Source organism: Acomys russatus, chromosome 29, assembly GCF_903995435.1.
Source record: "Acomys russatus chromosome 29, mAcoRus1.1, whole genome shotgun sequence".
NCBI classification, from domain to species: domain Eukaryota; kingdom Metazoa; phylum Chordata; class Mammalia; order Rodentia; family Muridae; genus Acomys; species Acomys russatus.
In genome coordinates this window covers 47,314,580-47,333,500 of record NC_067165.1, presented here as the reverse complement: position 1 = coordinate 47,333,500, position 18,921 = coordinate 47,314,580, and the positions used below count along the sequence as shown (strand labels likewise).

Sequence of the window (18,921 nt, the reverse complement as noted above, 5' to 3'; positions counted from 1 at the left end):
CAGACCCAGTCCACAGGGACTTGAGTTCTCCACTGTCCACCAATATAGGATGACTACAGGCTTCTGGCCATCTAGATGTAAGGCACCCAGGGGTCCTACTTCTCCATCACTCAAGGGAGCAGAAAGAAGGAAGAAACATTAAGAGTGACAGCAACTCCAGAGCCAACGCCCGCAGCCCTCACTGCAGTCCTCAGCCCTGTTCTAAGTGTGACACCTTGTGGTCAGGGAGCAAGTTCACTTTTCTACTCGAACAAAAAACCAAGCACTTTCTCTAAGTATTTTCTCTCATTCATAAGCAGGTTTACAACGAGGCCAAAGCAGTCCTCTTCCAGATGCCCCATCTACAGGTGTTAACCAGCCACCCAGCTCTGTTCGCCCCACTAGAGGTCTACAGCACTGGCCACCCCCCCCCACCATGAGGCCTTCAGCTCCTCCACTAAGAACACACACAGAGTATTTGATAGGGATTAAAGTTTTATATTTTTAAGTGACCAAATCTAATAAAATGGAAAAAAAAAAGGGGGGTGGGGGAAGGTTTACTAAACAGGTCGAAAAGACAACACAGGAGATAAGCAATAAAACCAAAGTGTGAGTGGCCTTAACTCCGTCTTGAGGCTGACGTGGACAAGAACCTCTAATCTTCTCCAAACCACATTTTGGTTTTTGCTTTCTTTTTAAGGTTTTTAAAAAGCGAAGCCTAGGAGTCCGGCAGGCCACCCAGCGGTCAGCAGCGTGTCCATCGTGCCTGCACCGTGCTCTGGCCCCTGCGTCCCTCAGCAGCAGCCGTAGGCTGTGGCTCCTGAGCCTCACTCCTGCGCTATGCTTCTCAGCACGTACTTGACCGTGTAGGCAAAGGCCGCAAACCCAACTATAACAAACAAGTTCGCCAAAGCGCCGCCCAGGAGTCCATGATGCCTGTTGGCCTGTGGGAGCCCAGCAAGGTTTGGGCCGGCAGCAGGTGCGTGCCCATTGAGGAGCTGGATTCCATGCTGGCCACGGTGCATCTCCCCATCAGGAACCACGTCTGGCAAGGGAAGATTCTGGGGCCTGTTACTTAGTTCATCTTGTGCTTTCTGTTTCTGTTTAATTTCCTGAGAGAGAAACACAAAAACCCTCAGTTGTCTTAATAAACCTGTTCCTTTGGGAGCAGAACTCAAGATTTTATAACTGCAGAGCTACCACCCAGAACACAGCTCTCCACTCCCCTGCGTCAGACCCTAGTCCAATAGCTCTTCATCCCACTTGACAGGCGAAGAACCAAGCAAGACATCAGGGTCACTATGCTGTGCCTGCGCCTCGAGGCGGCTATGCTGAGCAGCGATTAGCCATGCAGGACACCACTGTCCAGCTGCTGCTGTCATGGCCTCAACTCCAGCCAGAGGAGGGAACATTTGTGGCACAGTATGCGCCCACCTCTTGCCGTAGGAGGCCACTGCTGGTGGATCCCTTGAGGGATGGCCAGGGATTGGCAAGCTTCATGCCTCTGAGGGAACAGTCTCGGTCCCTCATGTGTGCATATGTTCCCAGGGTCTCCCCCACCCCTGGGCTCTGTCTTTCCTGCACTGTAGGCTCCTGAAGAAGAGCCATCTCTGCCACCCAACATCAGTGTGTGTGCACGTAGAGGCATGCTCAGCACAGACCCCTCTATGTCCTGCAACAACCAGGAGGGCTGGCAATCCCTCTACAACACCCACAGAACACAGTAGGAGGTGCGCGCACGCACGCACGCACGCACGCACGCACGCATACACAGTTTCTCCTTGGAAACAATCAGATTTGAAAGTGTATTAACATAAGGGAAGACAAAAACTAAGTTCCGACTTTTGCTTTCTTACCTCCACAACTTCAGGGAATAATTCACAAAAGACTTTATCTTTTAAATTAAACACTAAGCTCTGTGCTGCCAGCTGTCTTTTCTAGGAAGAAAGAAAAGGGAGGTATCAGCCAGAAAGCTAACTTTAATTTTTGTTTTGTTTTGTTTTGTTTTTTGAGACAGGGTTTCTCTGTGTATTCCTAGCTGCCCTGGAACTCACTCTGTACACCAGGCTGGCCTCAGAGATCCGCCTGCCTCTGCCTCCTGGGTGCTGGGATTAAAAGAATATGCCACAACCGCCTGGCTAATTTTAATTTAAAAAAAATTTTTTTTTTCTGTAATCCCAGCACTCGGGAGGCAGAGGCAGGCGGATCGCTGTGAGTTCGAGGACAGCCAAGACTAACACAGAGAGACCTTGTCTCGAAAAACTTAAAAAAAAAAAAAAGCTAGATATGGTGATCAACACAACTGTAATCCCAGCAGGCAGGAGGCTGAGGTGGGATTCAATGTCAGCCCACCCTACATAGTGAGTTCCAGACTACTCTATGCTAATAATGAGATCCTAATGGCAAAACAAAATCTCAAAACAGACTACTATGAAGTCAATGATCATAGAAAGCACCTAAAATGCTTCCTCTTCTCAAAAATTAGTCTTATGAGGGCTTATTCACGTTTTTGTTATCAAACACGACTGCTGGCTAAATGCCAGAAAAATAAAACAAGCAGGGACCAGGTGTTGGTGTCCTTTCAAGGTCTCACGGTGAGTACAGGGTGTCAGGATGAGTACAGGGGTGTCACGGTGAGTACAGGGGTGTCACGGTGAGTACAGGGGTGTCAGGATGAGTACAGGGGTGTCAGGATGAGTACAGGGTGTCAGGATGAGTACAGGGGTGTCACGAGTACAGGGGTGTCAGGATGAGTACAGGGGTGTCACGGTGAGTACAGGGGTGTCACGAGTACAGGGGTGTCAGGATGAGTACAGGGGTGTCAGGATGAGTACAGGGGTGTCAGGATGAGTACAGGGGTGTCACGATGAGTACAGGGGTGTCAGGATGAGTACAGGGGTGTCACGGTGAGTACAGGGGTGTCACGGTGAGTACAGGGGTGTCAGGATGAGTACAGGGTGTCACGATGAGTACAGGGTGTCAGGATGAGTACAGGGTGTCAGGATGAGTACAGGGGTGTCAGGATGAGTACAGGGGTGTCAGGATGAGTACAGGGGTGTCACGGTGAGTACAGGGGTGTCAGGATGAGTACAGGGGTGTCAGGATGAGTACAGGGTGTCAGGATGAGTACAGGGTGTCAGGATGAGTACAGGGGTGTCAGGATGAGTACAGGGGTGTCAGGATGAGTACAGGGGTGTCAGGATGAGTACAGGGGTGTCAGGATGAGTACAGGGGTGTCAGGATGAGTACAGGGGTGTCAGGATGAGTACAGGGTGTCAGGATGAGTACAGGGGTGTCAGGATGAGTACAGGGGTGTCAGGATGAGTACAGGGGTGTCAGGATGAGTACAGGGGTGTCAGGATGAGTACAGGGGTGTCACGGTGAGTACAGGGGTGTCAGGATGAGTACAGGGGTGTCAGGATGAGTACAGGGTGTCAGGATGAGTACAGGGGTGTCAGGATGAGTACAGGGGTGTCAGGATGAGTACAGGGGTGTCAGGATGAGTACAGGGGTGTCAGGATGAGTACAGGGGTGTCACGATGAGTACAGGGTGTCACGATGAGTACAGGGGTGTCACGATGAGTACAGGGGTGTCAGGATGAGTACAGGGGTGTCAGGATGAGTACAGGGGTGTCACGGTGAGTACAGGGGTGTCAGGATGAGTACAGGGGTGTCAGGATGAGTACAAGGGGTTCCAGGATGATCAGGGGTGTAGGATGAGTACAGGGGTGTCAGGATGAGTAACAGGGGTGTCAGGATGAGTACAGGGGTGTCACGGATGAGTACAGGGTGTCAGGATGAGTACAGGGTGTCAGGATGAGTACACAGGGGTGTCAGGATGAGTACAGGGGTGTCAGGATGAGTACAGGGGTGTCACGGTGAGTACAGGGGTGTCAGGATGAGTACAGGGGTGTCATGATGAGTACAGGGGTGTCAGGATGAGTACAGGGGTGTCAGGATGAGTACAGGGGTGTCACGGTGAGTACAGGGGTGTCAGGATGAGTACAGGGGTGTCACGGTGAGTACAGGGGTGTCACGGTGAGTACAGGGGTGTCACGGTGAGTACAGGGGTGTCAGGATGAGTACAGGGTGTCAGGATGAGTACAGGGGTGTCAGGATGAGTACAGGGGTGTCAGGATGAGTACAGGGGTGTCAGGATGAGTACAGGGGTGTCACGGTGAGTACAGGGGTGTCAGGATGAGTACAGGGTGTCAGGATGAGTACAGGGTGTCACGATGAGTACAGGGGTGTCAGGATGAGTACAGGGGTGTCAGGATGAGTACAGGGGTGTCACGGTGAGTACAGGGGTGTCAGGATGAGTACAGGGGTGTCAGGATGAGTACAGGGGTGTCAGGATGAGTACAGGGGTGTCAGGATGAGTACAGGGGTGTCAGGATGAGTACAGGGTGTCAGGATGAGTACAGGGTGTCAGGATGAGTACAGGGGTGTCACGATGAGTACAGGGGTGTCAGGATGAGTACAGGGGTGTCAGGATGAGTACAGGGGTGTCAGGATGAGTACAGGGGTGTCACGGTGAGTACAGGGGTGTCACGAGTACAGGGGTGTCAGGATGAGTACAGGGGTGTCAGGATGAGTACAGGGGTGTCAGGATGAGTACAGGGTGTCAGGATGAGTACAGGGGTGTCAGTGATGCTTGGCAAGGACAGGAGCAGAGCTGGAGACAGAGGTGGACAGTGAGGCCAAGAGCCATGTTCTGAGGCGGCCGAAGCAGAGAGAGTTCTACAATGTGGCCAGGGACAGGGAACTGGTTGGTGGGAGACCCACACAGCCTCCACCTGCTCAAGAGAAAAGCTGTCTCATGTCTCAGGACAGAATGAGCCCAGGATGAAAGGTTGGAGGCTGCGGTGCCACAAAGCCCCAGGCGAGGCGCTGCCACACCTCACCGTGAAGTCTGACGTCTCTATGCTGCCTAGGGTGGGGCCCTTCTCCACCATGAAGCTCAGGAGCCCTGTTAGAATGGTGGAGACAGACCACGCTGGATTCCATGTGTCTGGGTGGAAATCTGTGATGGAGAGACACAGCCTGAAAGAAAAGCGATTTTGTGAGCAAGAATGCACATTTCCCATGACCAGAGACAACTCAAAGTGTTGCCCTGGAAGCTTACCTTGTGTTGCACTTAAATCTTCCATTGGGGGTTATCATGTAAATACTAGGAGGCTTAAATGGAAATTCTCTGGGAAAAATTAGTTTTCCATGATAATAGCCACCTACATGAAAAGAAATAGTCTTATTAGCCTTGTCAACACCCGGTGCAATCGCTTCCCAACTCCTACCAGCCTTACCGCTTCCAGCTGGCTTCCGAAGCCCATGGATGGTGTCTCCTGCCTGCTCCTATGCTGGCTCACAAGCTTAGCCCACTACTGACGTTATTCTCCAGGGTCCATGCTACTCCAACACCTCAGCCCGCCTCCTTATCTATTACGCCCATGCCCACAGCAGTCTGTAACTATTGCTTGCCCCACTACAGCCACAAAACACCCCTCTTCTCTCCCAACTCTTCATGTTCCTTCCTTACAGAGAACCAAGTGGTCAGAAGACAGCTTGCTATGGATCCCTGTCCCCTCCACTACTTCACTTGGTTCCTAGCACCAGCATTTCTCTGCAGGGATGAAAAATAGGAAGCACCCACTTGCATTTCAGAGAAAAGGGTCACAAGAATGAATGTCAGAAATGAGCTTGGTCAAGAGGAATCTATACGACACATAGCATAACACAAATTTAGATAAGAAAACAAGCTACTGGACGTCAGTGACTACTTGCACTAAAGAACACATAACTGAGGGCTAGAGAGCCGGATCAGCAATTAATTAAGAGCTGGCTAAGCATGAAGTCAGGGTTAACAAGATAGATACGGCTCCATGCATGCCTGCAGCTCCAACAATAAAAGTGATGGAGACAAATGGATTACTGGGGCTTGCTGGCTACTAATATAGCAGAAAAACAAGAGCTCCAGGGCTGGAGAAATAGCCCAGTCGTTAAAGCGTGGTCTGTTCTTCCAGAGGTCCTGAGTTCAAATCCAGGCAACCACATGGTGGTGCATAAGCATCTATACTGGGATCTGATGCCCTCTTCTGACATGCAGGTATACAAGCAGATACAGCACTCATATACACACAATAAAAATTGAGGGGGGGCACGCTCGAGATAGGGTTTCTCTGTGTAGCCTTGGCTGTCCTGGACTTGCTGTGTAGACCAGGCTGACCTCGAACTCACTGCGATACAGCTGTCTCCCAAGTGCTGGGATTAAAGGCATGCGCTACCACAGCCGGCATAAAATAAATAAATAAATAAATAAATAAAGAAAGAAAGAAAGAAAGAAAGAAAGAAAGAAAGAAAGAAAGAAAGAGCTCCAGGCTCAGGGAGGCCCTGAGTCAATGGAACAGGGAGACCTGACACCCTCCTCTCACTTCCTCATGTAAGTGTGCACACTAGCATGCACATGTGTACCCACAACCACACTGAAATGTGATTCTTTGTGTATAAATACACATTATTTAGTGATTGGTTATGCTGTGGATTAGACCTAAGGCTTTGCACATGCTAAGCAAGTACTGTATCCCTAACTGTACATCCCTAACTTAAAACACAGGTTAAGTTATTCGCCCAGTGATTTGTGGGTAACCAAAGGCCTCGCCCTCCAAGCATGAGGGTGTATCAAGAAACACTTTAACAAAGATATCACAGACACCCCCCTCCCATGTCAAGTACAGCTCTTGCCATGGCACAGTCGGCAACAGCCCCTCTCCAAGCCTACCCAAGAAGAGCACAGAGAAGAGTCTGTGAGGGATGGGCCAGCATAAGGCCTAGGAACAGAGCTCAGATGACACAGAAGAACCGTAAGATGCCCACAGGCTCAAGACCATCTTGTCAGGATATGCTTCCCTTACTGATGGCTTTTGCTTTGGTTTTTTCGTTTTGTTTTCTGTTTTTCCAGGGTCCCTCTGTGTAGTCTTGGCTGTCCTGGACTCACTTTGTAGACCAGGCTGGCCTGGAACTCACAGCGATCCACCTGCCTCTACCTCCCAAGTGCTGGGATTAGAGGTGTGGGTCACCACGCCTGGCTATGGCTTTGGCTGTGTAATCGTGACCCTGGTGATATGGCACTGTTTCTGTTCTACATTATGCTCTATAGTCTATTTTCCTGCACCACTGCTTGGTCCTACTGTTAGAGCCATACAATATATGGGAAACTGGCTCTTCCACATAATTCTCCTTTTTTTTTTTAAAAGAGTTATTTATTTATTATTATGTGCACAATGCTCTGCATGCATATACACCTGCAGGCCAGAAGATGGTTGTGAGCCACCATGTGGTTGCTGGGAATTGAACTCATGACCTCTGGAAGAACAGTTGGTGCTCTTAACCGCTGAGCCATCTCTCCAGCCCCCATAATTCTTTCATGTAAATTTTTGAGTAAGCCTTAACATTCCTAAAGCATGAATATGATCACATTAAATCCACAATTAGTGGTAAATTTTTAGCATATTTTCCATAGGAAGTCAATTTTGCACTCTTGGGGTAGGTATGCCCAAGAGCACTCGATATAGGACTGTCACAAAACTCAGGACAAAGCTGCAGAGAAGCCACTAGAAAGGCAAGGAGGAAGGACCAGAATACCTCAAATCAAAGAAGAGCTCATCAGCAAAGTAGTCATCAATGGCAACATAAACCAGAGGACAAGAAACTGAGGACTGAGGAAAGCCCTTGGCCAAGACAAGAGTTCTTTTGACAGAATGTTGTCTGCAGCTGCCAAAGGTCAGTCCCACTGAGTAGGGACAGCTGAGGAGAGGCAGTAAAGAGGGGTTAACAAGAGTTCAGTAAACTGGCAGCCTGAGGAACAGTGCCCAGAGAATGTACAGAAGACAAGGGATGAAAGATTAGGGGAACCAGTATTGACAGGTAAGACACTGGAGTTAGGGGTGCTGGAGAGATGGCTCAGAAGTTAAAAGCACTGGCTGCTCTTCCGAAGGTCCTGAGTTCAACTCCCAGCAACCACATGGTGGATCACAACCACCTATAATGTGATCTGGTGCCCTCTTCTGGCCTGTAGGTATAAATGCAGGCAGAATATTGTATAAATAAATAAATGTTAAAAAAAAAAAAAATAGCATTTAAGCATTGTGTGACAAGACCTCTCCTAGCACTAGACCAGCCAAGGTTTGTTGATGTGGGGATGGGCTGGACACGGGGAGGAAAGAGGGTAGCCCTGAAGGGTGAACAGCCTTTGGAACAGCTTTGGAAGAACAGCCAATGTTCTTAATGTCTGAGCCATCTCTCCAGTCCCTACTTTTAAATTTAAAAGCAGGCAGTTAAGCTTGCCTGCTGTTTTTGTAGAGGACCTGGGGTTTGGTTCCAAGCACCCATATAGCTACTCAAAACTGTTGATAACTCTAATTACAGGGGATTTAACACCTCTACTGACCTCTACAAGCTCCTGCATACACATGGTGCTGCATACATATATTTATGTGCGCACGTGCACACACACAATACTTAAAAATTAAAAACAAAAAAATACCAAAACTAAAATAACTTCAAAACCAAAGTAGTTCCCATAGTTCACTAGAGATAAGCACGCCTCATTTCTGCATATTCTTCAAGCAGATCAAACACATCAGGTGTTTTATATGTGTATTTTTTTTTTATGTGTATCTTTTTTTACCAACTGTTTAGATGCCCACCTATCACACCTGTTAGAGACTGGCTGAAAGAAATTTCAAGGAGTCCTCAGGACACATGGCCTGCATGGCTCTCATTTCACTCACACGCTGCTGCTGTGGGGCCCATCAAGTTCTGTGTCAGCACCATGATCGTGTCGTGCACACACACACACCTCCCCTACAGTCAGCACAGACTCATTCTCCTGCACTAACTACCCCACAACTTGGACTTCTGGGCCAAATGACAACATGTTAAAGAAGTAGCAGCCAAGGCTGGAGACTAAGAACACTGGCTGCTCTTCCAAAGGACCTGAGTTCAATTCCCAGCACTACATGGTGGCTCACAACCATCTATAATAAGATCTGGTGCCCACTTCTGGTGGGTAGGTGTACATGCAGTCAGAGCACTGTATACATAATAAATCAATCTTTAAAAAAAACAAAAAGCCAGTCAAGGCTACATAGAGAAACCCTGTCTCGAAAAACCAAAAAATACAAAAATTTTTTAAAAAGTAGCAGCCAAACTGAAAGTAAGTTTGCCCTTCTTTTCTCAACCACCCAAGCTCTGATCCAAATGTCCCAGGCAGTAGCTTTCTTTTCGTTCTGTTTGTGCAGAGGGTGGAACCTAGAGCCATGCAGAACCACATTCAGGCAACTGTTTCTAGAGCCTCTTCTCTGAAGTGTTCCACAAGGTTTCATGTGTAGGTGAAGGTCTGCTGTCTTCACTATCTGAAGTCAGGCCATGCTTTGCCCTGGACTTGCCTATGTGATGACGTCAGTCTTGCCATAGGACTGATCTGTCAAAATCACTGATAGCCCTAGTGGTATGTGGTTCCCTGAGGGGTCAGGCCACCAGATCAACACTAGAAAGTAGTAAGAGAGAGGAGACCTTGATAGGTCCTTAGGGTGTTTCTAGGTCTCACATGCCTCCATTTAACTCAAGAGACTATTCTGAAAACATTAAAAAGTACCTAGCACAATTTCCCCCTTTGGCCTTATAAGCAGAATAACGAGGCCAGCAGTGGTGGTGCACACTTTTAATCCCAGCATGCAAGAGGCAGAGGCAGATGATCTCTGAATTTGAGGTCAGTTGGTATACAGAGTGAGTTCCAGGACAGCCTGGACAGCCAACCCCTGTCTCAAAAAACAAACAAGAAACAGAAGAATGTTTTACTATTTATTACAATCTGTTTTTCTCTAGGCTGGAGAGATGGCTCAGCAGTTGAAAGCACTTGCTGTTCCTACAAGAGGACCCAGATTGAATTCCCGGCAACGACAAGGTAGATTACAATCACCTAGAAATCCAAGATCCAACCCCTCTTCTGTGGGCACCAGGCACAAAACACATAGGCATGAAAACACCCATACACATTAAAAAAAAAAAAAGTCAGCTGGGCGTGGTGGCGCACGCCTTTAATCCCAGCACTTGGGAGGCAGAGGCAGGCAGATCACTGTGAGCTCAAGGCCAGCCTGGTCTACAAAGTGAGTCCAGGACAACCAAGGCTACAACAGAGAAACCCTGTCTCGAAAAAATAAAATCTCCACCTCTAACCAACACAAGCAGCTGAGGAAGCGCAGACGGTCACAAACAGTCCAACAAAACTAAACTGGGCAAATATTTCTAGGACTTAGTGAAATACTAAGATTCAATTCAGGTAAATATGATTTAACTGCTACATAATCAAAATAGAAAGACTGTTGTTTACATTGATAGAAAGGATTCAGATTTTTTTTCTACTAACCTTCATAAGGGGTCATCTCAGGGCCTCGGACAACATAATGCCTGAGAGAGAGAGAGAGAGAGAGAGAGAGAGAGAGAGAGAGAGAGAGAGAGAGAGAGAGAACACCAAATTACTTGATCTGTGTAGTGAGAATTTTGGTTTCTTTTTTAAAAAGAAGCATAGAAATATAATAAGTTTTTGTTTCAATCGCAGGTGTGGGGATGTGGGGCCGCTTCGCAGCAGCTATGGTTTGCCTCCTGCTCTGGCAGAGATGTGGTTTTGCAGGCTGCAGATAGCTTCTGCGATTCTGTGATGTTTAGAATTCTGGAGACTTTTCAGAAGATATATAAATGTTAGAGCCCCCATGAGGGTCTGCTCAAACTACTGTACCAACCAAGGACAATACATGCAGTAAACCTAGGCAATGGATAGCACATTCTCCATAGCTGTGTGGAGAGTGGGGACCGACTCTGACATGAATTATGGTGCCCCCTATTTGACCACTTTTCCCCCCTTGTGGGGAGGCCTGGTGGCACTCAGAGGTAAGTAGGCTACCAGGATGAGACCTGATAGGCCATGAGGGAGGAGGTCCCCTTCTGCACAGGCCTAGGGGAGGGGAAAGGGTGAAAGAAGGAGGGAGGGGGGAATGGGAAGATAAAAGTGTGGGGATAACAATTGAGATGTAATATGAATAAATTATTTAAATAAAACATTAAAATAAATAAATAAATAATAAATGCTAGAGCCCCAATAGGTTAAGTTGTTGGTTGTAGTTTGATAAGCAGTCACGCACAAAGAGGAAATTACATATCCTGATGGTGAAGATCAAACTTGCCCCGAGGGGCTCAACACCCCTAAACAGCAGGAAGTGGTCTAACGATAGTGTAGCCTTGGACCCTCACTTTATTCAGGGATCTCTTTCCTTTCCTCTATCCTTTTTTCTCTTACTAGTGTTAGGGTGAAATGGAGGGAAAAAAGGGGTGGACAAGGATAGAGTAAGGAAGAACCCACAAAGTAGCTAACACCTGCTAAAGATCTGTGTACCATGCATTCTCTTAAGTAAAATTCCAAAATTCTCACAAAAGACCTGACACTGTTGTTTGGGGGCAATACCCACCACCCTCAGCAAAAAGACAACAAACACACATCATGACTCATGCTGAACCCTTCTTCCTAGGAGTTTGGTGTTAGTGGATGGCAGGCACTAATGGCCACTCACACAGAACCTGGGCACCAAGGGTCTGTTGAGCTTCTTTAGTGACATGTCACATGTGCTGTCCAAGTTCACTGTTGAGGAACTAAATGTGCTTTGAGCAAATGCCCAGAGCCAGGAATCCAGATGCTTCTGTCTGCATTCCTATGGACTTCACCCCACGCATCTCTTCCATTTGTTGCTCTTTTGGGTTTTCGTTCTAACAAATCTTAAGTGAGAGCGGGTAAGATGGATGAGTGGGTAAAGGCACATACTGCCAATCTGATCATCTGAGTTCAAGTCCCAGGACTCCATACAGTAGAAGGAGAGAACCGACTCCCAAAGTTGACCCCTAACCCCCACATGAATACGGTGGCACATGTGCACCCATCCCACAAGCACAATGAATATGATTTTTTTTTTAAATTGCTTTAATTTAAATCTCAAACAAATCCTTCCTAGCACATTAGCAAGTCAAAGAGGGGGCCCGAGAGACCTCTAACCAGCACATGAAGAGGAGTTCTACATGCAACAGAGATACCCCACAAACCAGGTAAGAAGAAAGCCATTAATGAAACTTGTCCCATAGCAACCACCACCTCCTAGGGACCACATCTGATGTTCACCCTGGAACAGGGTTGGTTCTAGCGCCCTCCACGTATTTCTTTTGTCAACAACATCCAATCTCCAAATACTTCTTTTTAATTCAGAAGGTTTTTTCCCTGGATTTGGAAGACTCTAAAAGTATTAAAGTTGTTGTGTTTGTTTTGTTGTTGTTGTTTTTTTTTTAAATCAAATCCCTCAAAGCAAGCATGTCTTTAAAAACAAACTTAACAGGGCCTCACAGCACCTGGAACTCAGGGGAGCTCGTCTTTTGTTGTTTTCTTCTTTGAGACAGGGTCTCTATGTGTGTAGCTTCGGCTGTTCTGGAACTTGCTCTGTAGACCAGGCTGTCCTTGAACTCAGAGATTCAGAGATCAGCCTGCCTCTGCCCGCCAAGTGCTAAGATTAAAGATGTTTGCCACCATACCCAGTGACTCCACACTTTTAGCACAGAAAGGAACTACTATGAAACAAACTTTTCTGCAGGCTCTATCACTGCCAGCTCAAGAGTCAGGAGCACTTACCTGGCTTGGGTCAAAGACAGGAATTAATGTCAAGACTTTGCCCCCAATGCCCCCTAGACAGCTAATTCCCAGTGTCAGGAAGCAATGTGCAGCCTAACCCTAATGCACATGCGCAACACCTCAGAGAGTTGTACCCAAAGCCTGCGATGAGGGCCACCCCACAAGATTTCTCTTTTTGGCCCTAGCCTCAGCCAAGCAGGACTCCAGTCACTAGACTACCTCTGCCATGCCCAGGCCTACCAGCTAGAGCACTACAGAACCTGCAAGAGTGACTGATGCAGGGGAGCAGGAACGCAGACTCTTACCATTCAAGAATATTGGAAGGAAGGGGCTCCGCACAGATGTAAGGCACCGGGTCTTTCTTAATTCGAAGGTAGTCCTGTTTCAACCTTTGTGTTGCTGTTGTTGGAGCTCTCTTACTGCTGTTATTGCTCATCTGTTAAAAAAGAAAAAAAGCATCTCTATTTTCAGAGAACAGAACAGACAGGATTTTCTTACTCTAGACAACTTCAGCAGATGACTACCTCTGCCTTCCTTCTGCAGCCTACTAACATCAAGGCCTTCCCTCAGCTCTCTTTTCTACACATCCCTAACCACCACCACGCTTTCATTTATCCAACATGATTCCAAGTGCCTAACACAGACGCAAGATAGAAATAACAATGAAGCTGCATTCCCATTTCATTCAGGGGGACCTGAGTAAGCATGCTGAAGCCAGCTTGCACCACATCCTTTAACTCTGTTCAGCAACACCTCAATGGTGGGCATTTCACAACAGGAAGTTAGTGAGCACCACGGCCCTTCTCCTGGCCCTGGAAGCCTGTTATACATTTATCTTTGGTCAAAAGTAACAGCAGCAGGCAAAGAGATAATGTGAGGCCAAAGAAATGAGAATTTTCAGAGACCTAGATGCAGGTACTAAGCAGAAAAGAAGGCATATTTAGGGGACCACATTAGTCACCATGTGAGGCAGGAGCTGAAACAAAGTAAAGGAAAAATAAATAAATAAGAGTAGCCAGAGAGGAAAGGCCAAACTTCCAGAATCCCAAGAGTTTTAGGCCCTAACCTTAAGGTGCTAGGACCATCTATTATGAAAGTCACTCTGGGACCTCAACATAGGGTCAGTGAAGGGTACATAGAGGAGTAAGACCATGACAGTGCTACAAAGAAGGGACTGGGGCTTTCTCAGTAAGCAGTAAAAGTGTTTTCCTGGCAGACTGATGAAAGGAGTGTGATCCTCAAAACCCACATGGTGGAAGGAAAAGAACTAACTGCTGCAAATTGTCCACTGACCTTCACACACATGCCCACAGACATGCACGCTCATGCACAAACACACATGCATCCACAAACAATTATAACTTTAAAACTTTTAAAGAGAAGAGACCAGCTGGGTGTGGTGGTGCATTTGTGAGGCAAAGGCAGGCAGATCTCACTTTGAGGACAGGCCAGTCTACACAGTGAGACTCTGTCTCCAAAAGGGGGGTGGGGGGGAGTGAATTGGGGACTCAGACTTCTCAGCTGTACTCTAGAAAGTGAGAAAGAGGCAGCAATGGAGGGTTAGGGCTCCTACCACCACAAATGTCAGAAGAGCTCCTACTTTCTCTTGTCTCATAATTTAAGACAGAAACATACAAAAAAGTTCAACAAGAAATAAAGTTTGAATACCACTAATCTAAAATACGATTAAGGGGCCATTTGGAGATATACAAATTAGAGAGGAGATGTTAGACTGGTGAGATGGTTCAGTGGGTAAAGATACTTGTTGCCAAGTCTGATGACCTGAGTTCAATTCCCAGTACCTCTATGACAGAACTGATTGTCACAAGCTGTTCTCTGACCTCTAAGCACATGTGTTGGCACACACCTCCCCATTGCTAAAAATAAATAAATACATTTGAATGAAAAAAAGCAGGCTATAACAGAGTAGGTTAGACACCGGCAGTCACAAACAGCCAAACCTGTGACACTAGAAGCCCAGATCTGCCCACTGCAGCCTCCTCCCACTGTTACTTGGCCACTCTATCCCTAACCTGTCTCACACAGTGCTGCCTGGTCACTCTAACCATAACTCTAGACCTCAACAGACATCAGAAACAGCTAGTGATCCCCAACCTGATCTCCCAGACTAGATAAACCTACCGGTTCTAGTATGAATTATTTCCACCAGAGAGCCATGTGTTCTTTCACTCTCTCCAATATTTCTTATACATATTGTTTGAGCGTTAACAACTTTTAAGCCTTTGGCCTGAATAATTTCTTGGTAGAGTCCCTTACCCTAGACTACTGTATCTGCGTCCTCCACCAATGCTGATGGCTCATGACAACCAGCGGTTGGCATACGCTTACCCTGTTCCCTTACGGCCTACAGCAGGAAGGGCTCGCCAGGGTACCCACCACAACCCTTTCACGTGCAGTCTCAACAAACATGCCCATGTGGCTTCTCAACTTGGAGATGAGTGAGCCACGATCCACGCATGACTTGGTCACTTCCCTCCAACCCATAACCACAGTGCAAGAACACGCTACCCTCCTGTCAAGCAAAAGAACCACCAATCTCTTCACACTTCATCTTTTTGTTTTGTTTTTTTGTTTGTTTGTTTGTTTGTTTTTTGAGACAGGGTCTCTCTGTGTAGCCTTGGCCATCCTGGACTCACTTTGCAGACCAGGCTGGCCTCGAACTCACAGCGATCCGCCTGCCTCTGCCTCCCAAGTGCTGGGATTAAAGGCGTGCGCCACCATGCCTGGCTCTTCACACTTCTCAGCTTAACCATCCATTCCATAAATGACGACAGCTTTTTTTGTTTGCCAATCCTTTCCCAGCCCCATCTGGACTGGTAGAAAATCCAGCTATAGTCTTCCCTACCTACTCTGAGCGACACCCCTCGGGGGCCTCCTTCCCTGTCCTTCACAAGCACACCACCCACCTCCGATGTCTAAGAGTGCAGTGCACAAGCAAGGACCTTTCCAGTGGAATCAAAGGCTTTTGCCTCATGTTTCCAAGAATGCTCACACCAGGAACAAGGCTACAGTCCAGGATGGCAAAGAAATGCTTCCAGAAAGTACTGTCCCCAAGTTCTTGGCTTCAGAAGCCATGCAGGCCACAGAGCTCAACTTGCCCAGCACCTAGTAAGAAACAAAGCAATATCTAATGATCCACACGCAACACCAGGCCTTGTTCACCCTGACATTAACGCTCCTGCATGTAAAGAACAGACACAACTGTATTTGGATTCAGCTAAGCAACCAGATAGCACGTGTAATCGAGCCAGGGCACACACACAGGAAGCTCGTATTTAGTTGTGCCAGGCTGTACATGCAACACAGTTGGTGAAGTGCTTGCCTAGCATGCATAGAGCCCTGGTTTGGTCCCTAGCACCACATAAGCAGAGCATGGTGGTGCACATCTGTAGGTAGAGGCAGAAGATCATTGTTCAAAGTCATCCCAGGCTAAGAGTCTGATGGCCTGGAATTCATCTTCTTATCTTTTCTTTCTTGAAGATACTGTCTTTAAAGGAAGGGCTGGGGAGAGAGAGGGATAGAGAGGGGCAGTGTGTGTCCAGTTTGGTGGCAGCACACGCCTTTAATGCTGGTACTTGGGAGACAAAAACAGGCAAATCTCTATGAGTTCAAGGCCAGCCTGATCTATAGAGTGAGGTCCAGGGCTTCTCAGAGAAACCTTGTCTCAAACAAACAAACAAACAGGGCTGGAGAGATGGCTCAGAGGTTAAGAGCATTGTCCACTCTTCCAGAGGTCCTGAGTTCAATTCCCAGCAACCACATGTGGCTCACAACCATCTATACTTTGATCTGACGCCTTCTTCTGACATGCAGATGTACATACAGGTAGAGCACTCATATATATGTTAAATAAGTAAATAAATCTTAAAAAAACAAACAGAAAACAAAACGAAAAAGATCTTGCCTAGTAATTCACTGGGCAAAAGTCCCTCTCATACTTGCTTTAACTTAAAAAAAAATTTTTTTTTTTTTTTAAAAAAAAGGTCTCACCACATAGCTCTGGCGGGCCTGGAATTCACTATGTACACCAGACTGGCCTCAAAGTCAAAGGCATCTGACACTGACAGGCTTTGCCAAGATGGTAGTTCCTTTTCTTTCAGACATCACTCTCCCACATCAGTACTGACAGGTCAGGTGACAGTATAGGCTAAGACCTCGGCCTAACTGATCAGAAGGGTACATGACACACCCGAGGCCAGGATTTTCAGGGAGTTTTACCTTCTCCAGGATTATTTCACAGCTGGAGGAAGCCAGAGGCTCATACCACTTTCTCACACACACCTGAGAATAGAGCTGACACTGGGTTCAGGGACACCATGGTGTGCAGACTAAAGATCCCAAGTTCTAGGACCTAAACCTAACCCTGCCTGAAGATCATGCAGAAGACTGTCCAATTGAATAAATCCTGAAATTCATTTTTCTCCTGAAGGTAAATTACCATTACACACACCTGGAATGGATAATGAAGCCTTGTACCACGACCTTTCCGAAAGGCGTACGTGTTCGTATGCACTTGTTAGCTTACAATGGCCTGTGGCCTCGTCTATCTGGACCCGATAAATTGTTGGGAGCTTGAGTGATTTGTTAAACATACACCAGGTGATGTACACTAAAACTGAAGTGAGATCACTGGTTGGGACTCCGCGGTTAGCAAAGGCGAGTTAGTGAGCGCCCGCCGGCCTCACTCTGCCCCGCGAAAAGGGCAGGGTCTTGTCCCGCTCTTCCTGTCAAGGGTTCTACTCCCCGCAAGGGCATAACCGTGGGCACGCTCCGTTCCGTTTGGGCTCACTAGGCAGCCTGCGGTTCTGACTGTTCAAGACGAGAGGGGGCACTCAACGGCCGCCGAGCCCACAGCCCCCACCACTCGCCCGGTACGTTTTTAAAGGCCAACCCCGGCTCCTCCGGGAAGAATTTCAAGCGCCCGGCGGACCAAGCCCAGGCAGGAACCCCAAGCGCCCTCCCTCAGTAACCGACCTCGGGTCCGCGCGGGGACGCTCCGGGTCGGGGCACAGCCAGCGACGTAACGAACGGGACCCGGACGTGCCGAGGCGTCGTCCCCGAGTGCCCGAGGAGTCCCCGCCCGTCGCTGCGGCCGGCTCCGGCGGGGCGAACGAGCGGCCCCAGGCCCCGCGCGGCGCACGAGCGCTGCCCTCTCCCTCAGGCCGCCGCCGCGTTCAGGTTCGCCGTGGTCGAGGCCCGGGCAGGGTGCGGAAGAGTGGGGCCCGCGCCGTGAGCCGCACCCGCGCTGGGACTCAGCCCGCCGCACCCGCCGCAGCGCCGCCGCCACCGCCGCCGCCGCCGGTCAGCCTCCAAGATGGCCGCCCGAGGGACGGCCTACGCAGGCGCTTCCGCTTCCGGTGCGCTGCTTGCGGGCGGGAGCACTCCTCTCGGCGGCGTGGTGGAGGGCTCCGTTATCGGGTGCGATTGTATCCCGCTACTGAGAAAAAAAAAGGGGGGGGGGGGCTGGCGTGCGCGTGCGCACTAGAGAACAGACCGTAGTGCTTTGTGACTCCTGTCTCAGGCAATGAAGTGGGCTGTTTGCCTGACGCCTCTGGGACGCTCCCGGGACTGAATACAGTCTGGTCGGCACCCCAGGAACAAATCCCGCAGTGCTCCGGACCCCAAATCTCGGGCCACTCTGGGATGACGATTTAGGACCGTCACTGGCCACCTTCTGGCCCAGGATCCGCTCTTGCCTGCTCTTTATGCGTGGGTTCCGGGCCCCGGGGGTCACTAAGCCCACCTCGCTGCCCCTCTAGCGCACAGCACACATGGTGGTCATAGGCATGCCCCCCTAAGCCTCGCGACTGCCCCCCCCGAGCCCTGGGGATAGCCGTTCTTATAAAAGTAGTCCCTGTGTTTCTGGACCAAGTTTTCCACCCAGTTCATGAATACCATCATTATGCTCGAGGACAGTGCTCTAAGAAGGGTTTTCCTGTCCCACGGCCCCCTTCCTGGCCCTGGGGAGGGTAGGCGTCACAGCTCGGTCATTTGGCCAGACTATCTGGCTGGGGCTTAGGCAGGAGGCTGCCAGTGGGGATGCTTTGGGTACTAGTTTGGACCGTTGGAGAAGCTGAGCTGAGGCTGATAGATGTCCAGCCTTCTCCAATACTCCGCGTTCACACGCTAACGTTTGTTCTCAGGGCGTACGTGTCACACACACACACAAACACAAAACTATGCCCTTGACCCAGCACCTT

General features: G+C 48.7%; 1 protein-coding gene across 4 annotated transcripts; it reads right to left on the bottom strand.

Annotated features, from left to right (window-relative positions):
• Window positions 1–632: 632 nt before the first annotated feature.
• Window positions 633–18,020, bottom strand: Ube2j2 (ubiquitin conjugating enzyme E2 J2). Of its 4 annotated transcripts, none has more exons than XM_051171047.1 (8): window positions 17,696–18,018; window positions 15,664–15,826; window positions 13,006–13,136; window positions 10,403–10,443; window positions 5,105–5,207; window positions 4,884–5,022; window positions 1,836–1,916; window positions 633–1,091 (listed from the first exon to the last, which is right to left on the bottom strand). In XM_051171047.1, exons 3-8 carry the CDS (start codon window positions 13,134–13,136, stop codon window positions 807–809), a joined length of 780 nt encoding a protein of 259 aa, XP_051027004.1. In that variant the 5' UTR covers window positions 15,664–15,826; window positions 17,696–18,018; the 3' UTR covers window positions 633–806. The 4 variants fall into 4 exon arrangements, with proteins under 4 accessions (XP_051027004.1, XP_051027005.1, XP_051027003.1 ...); XM_051171048.1 differs by having other exon boundaries at window positions 15,714–15,826; XM_051171046.1 differs by lacking the exon at window positions 15,664–15,826 and having other exon boundaries at window positions 17,696–18,017.
• Between the last annotated feature and the right edge of the window lie 901 nt (window positions 18,021–18,921).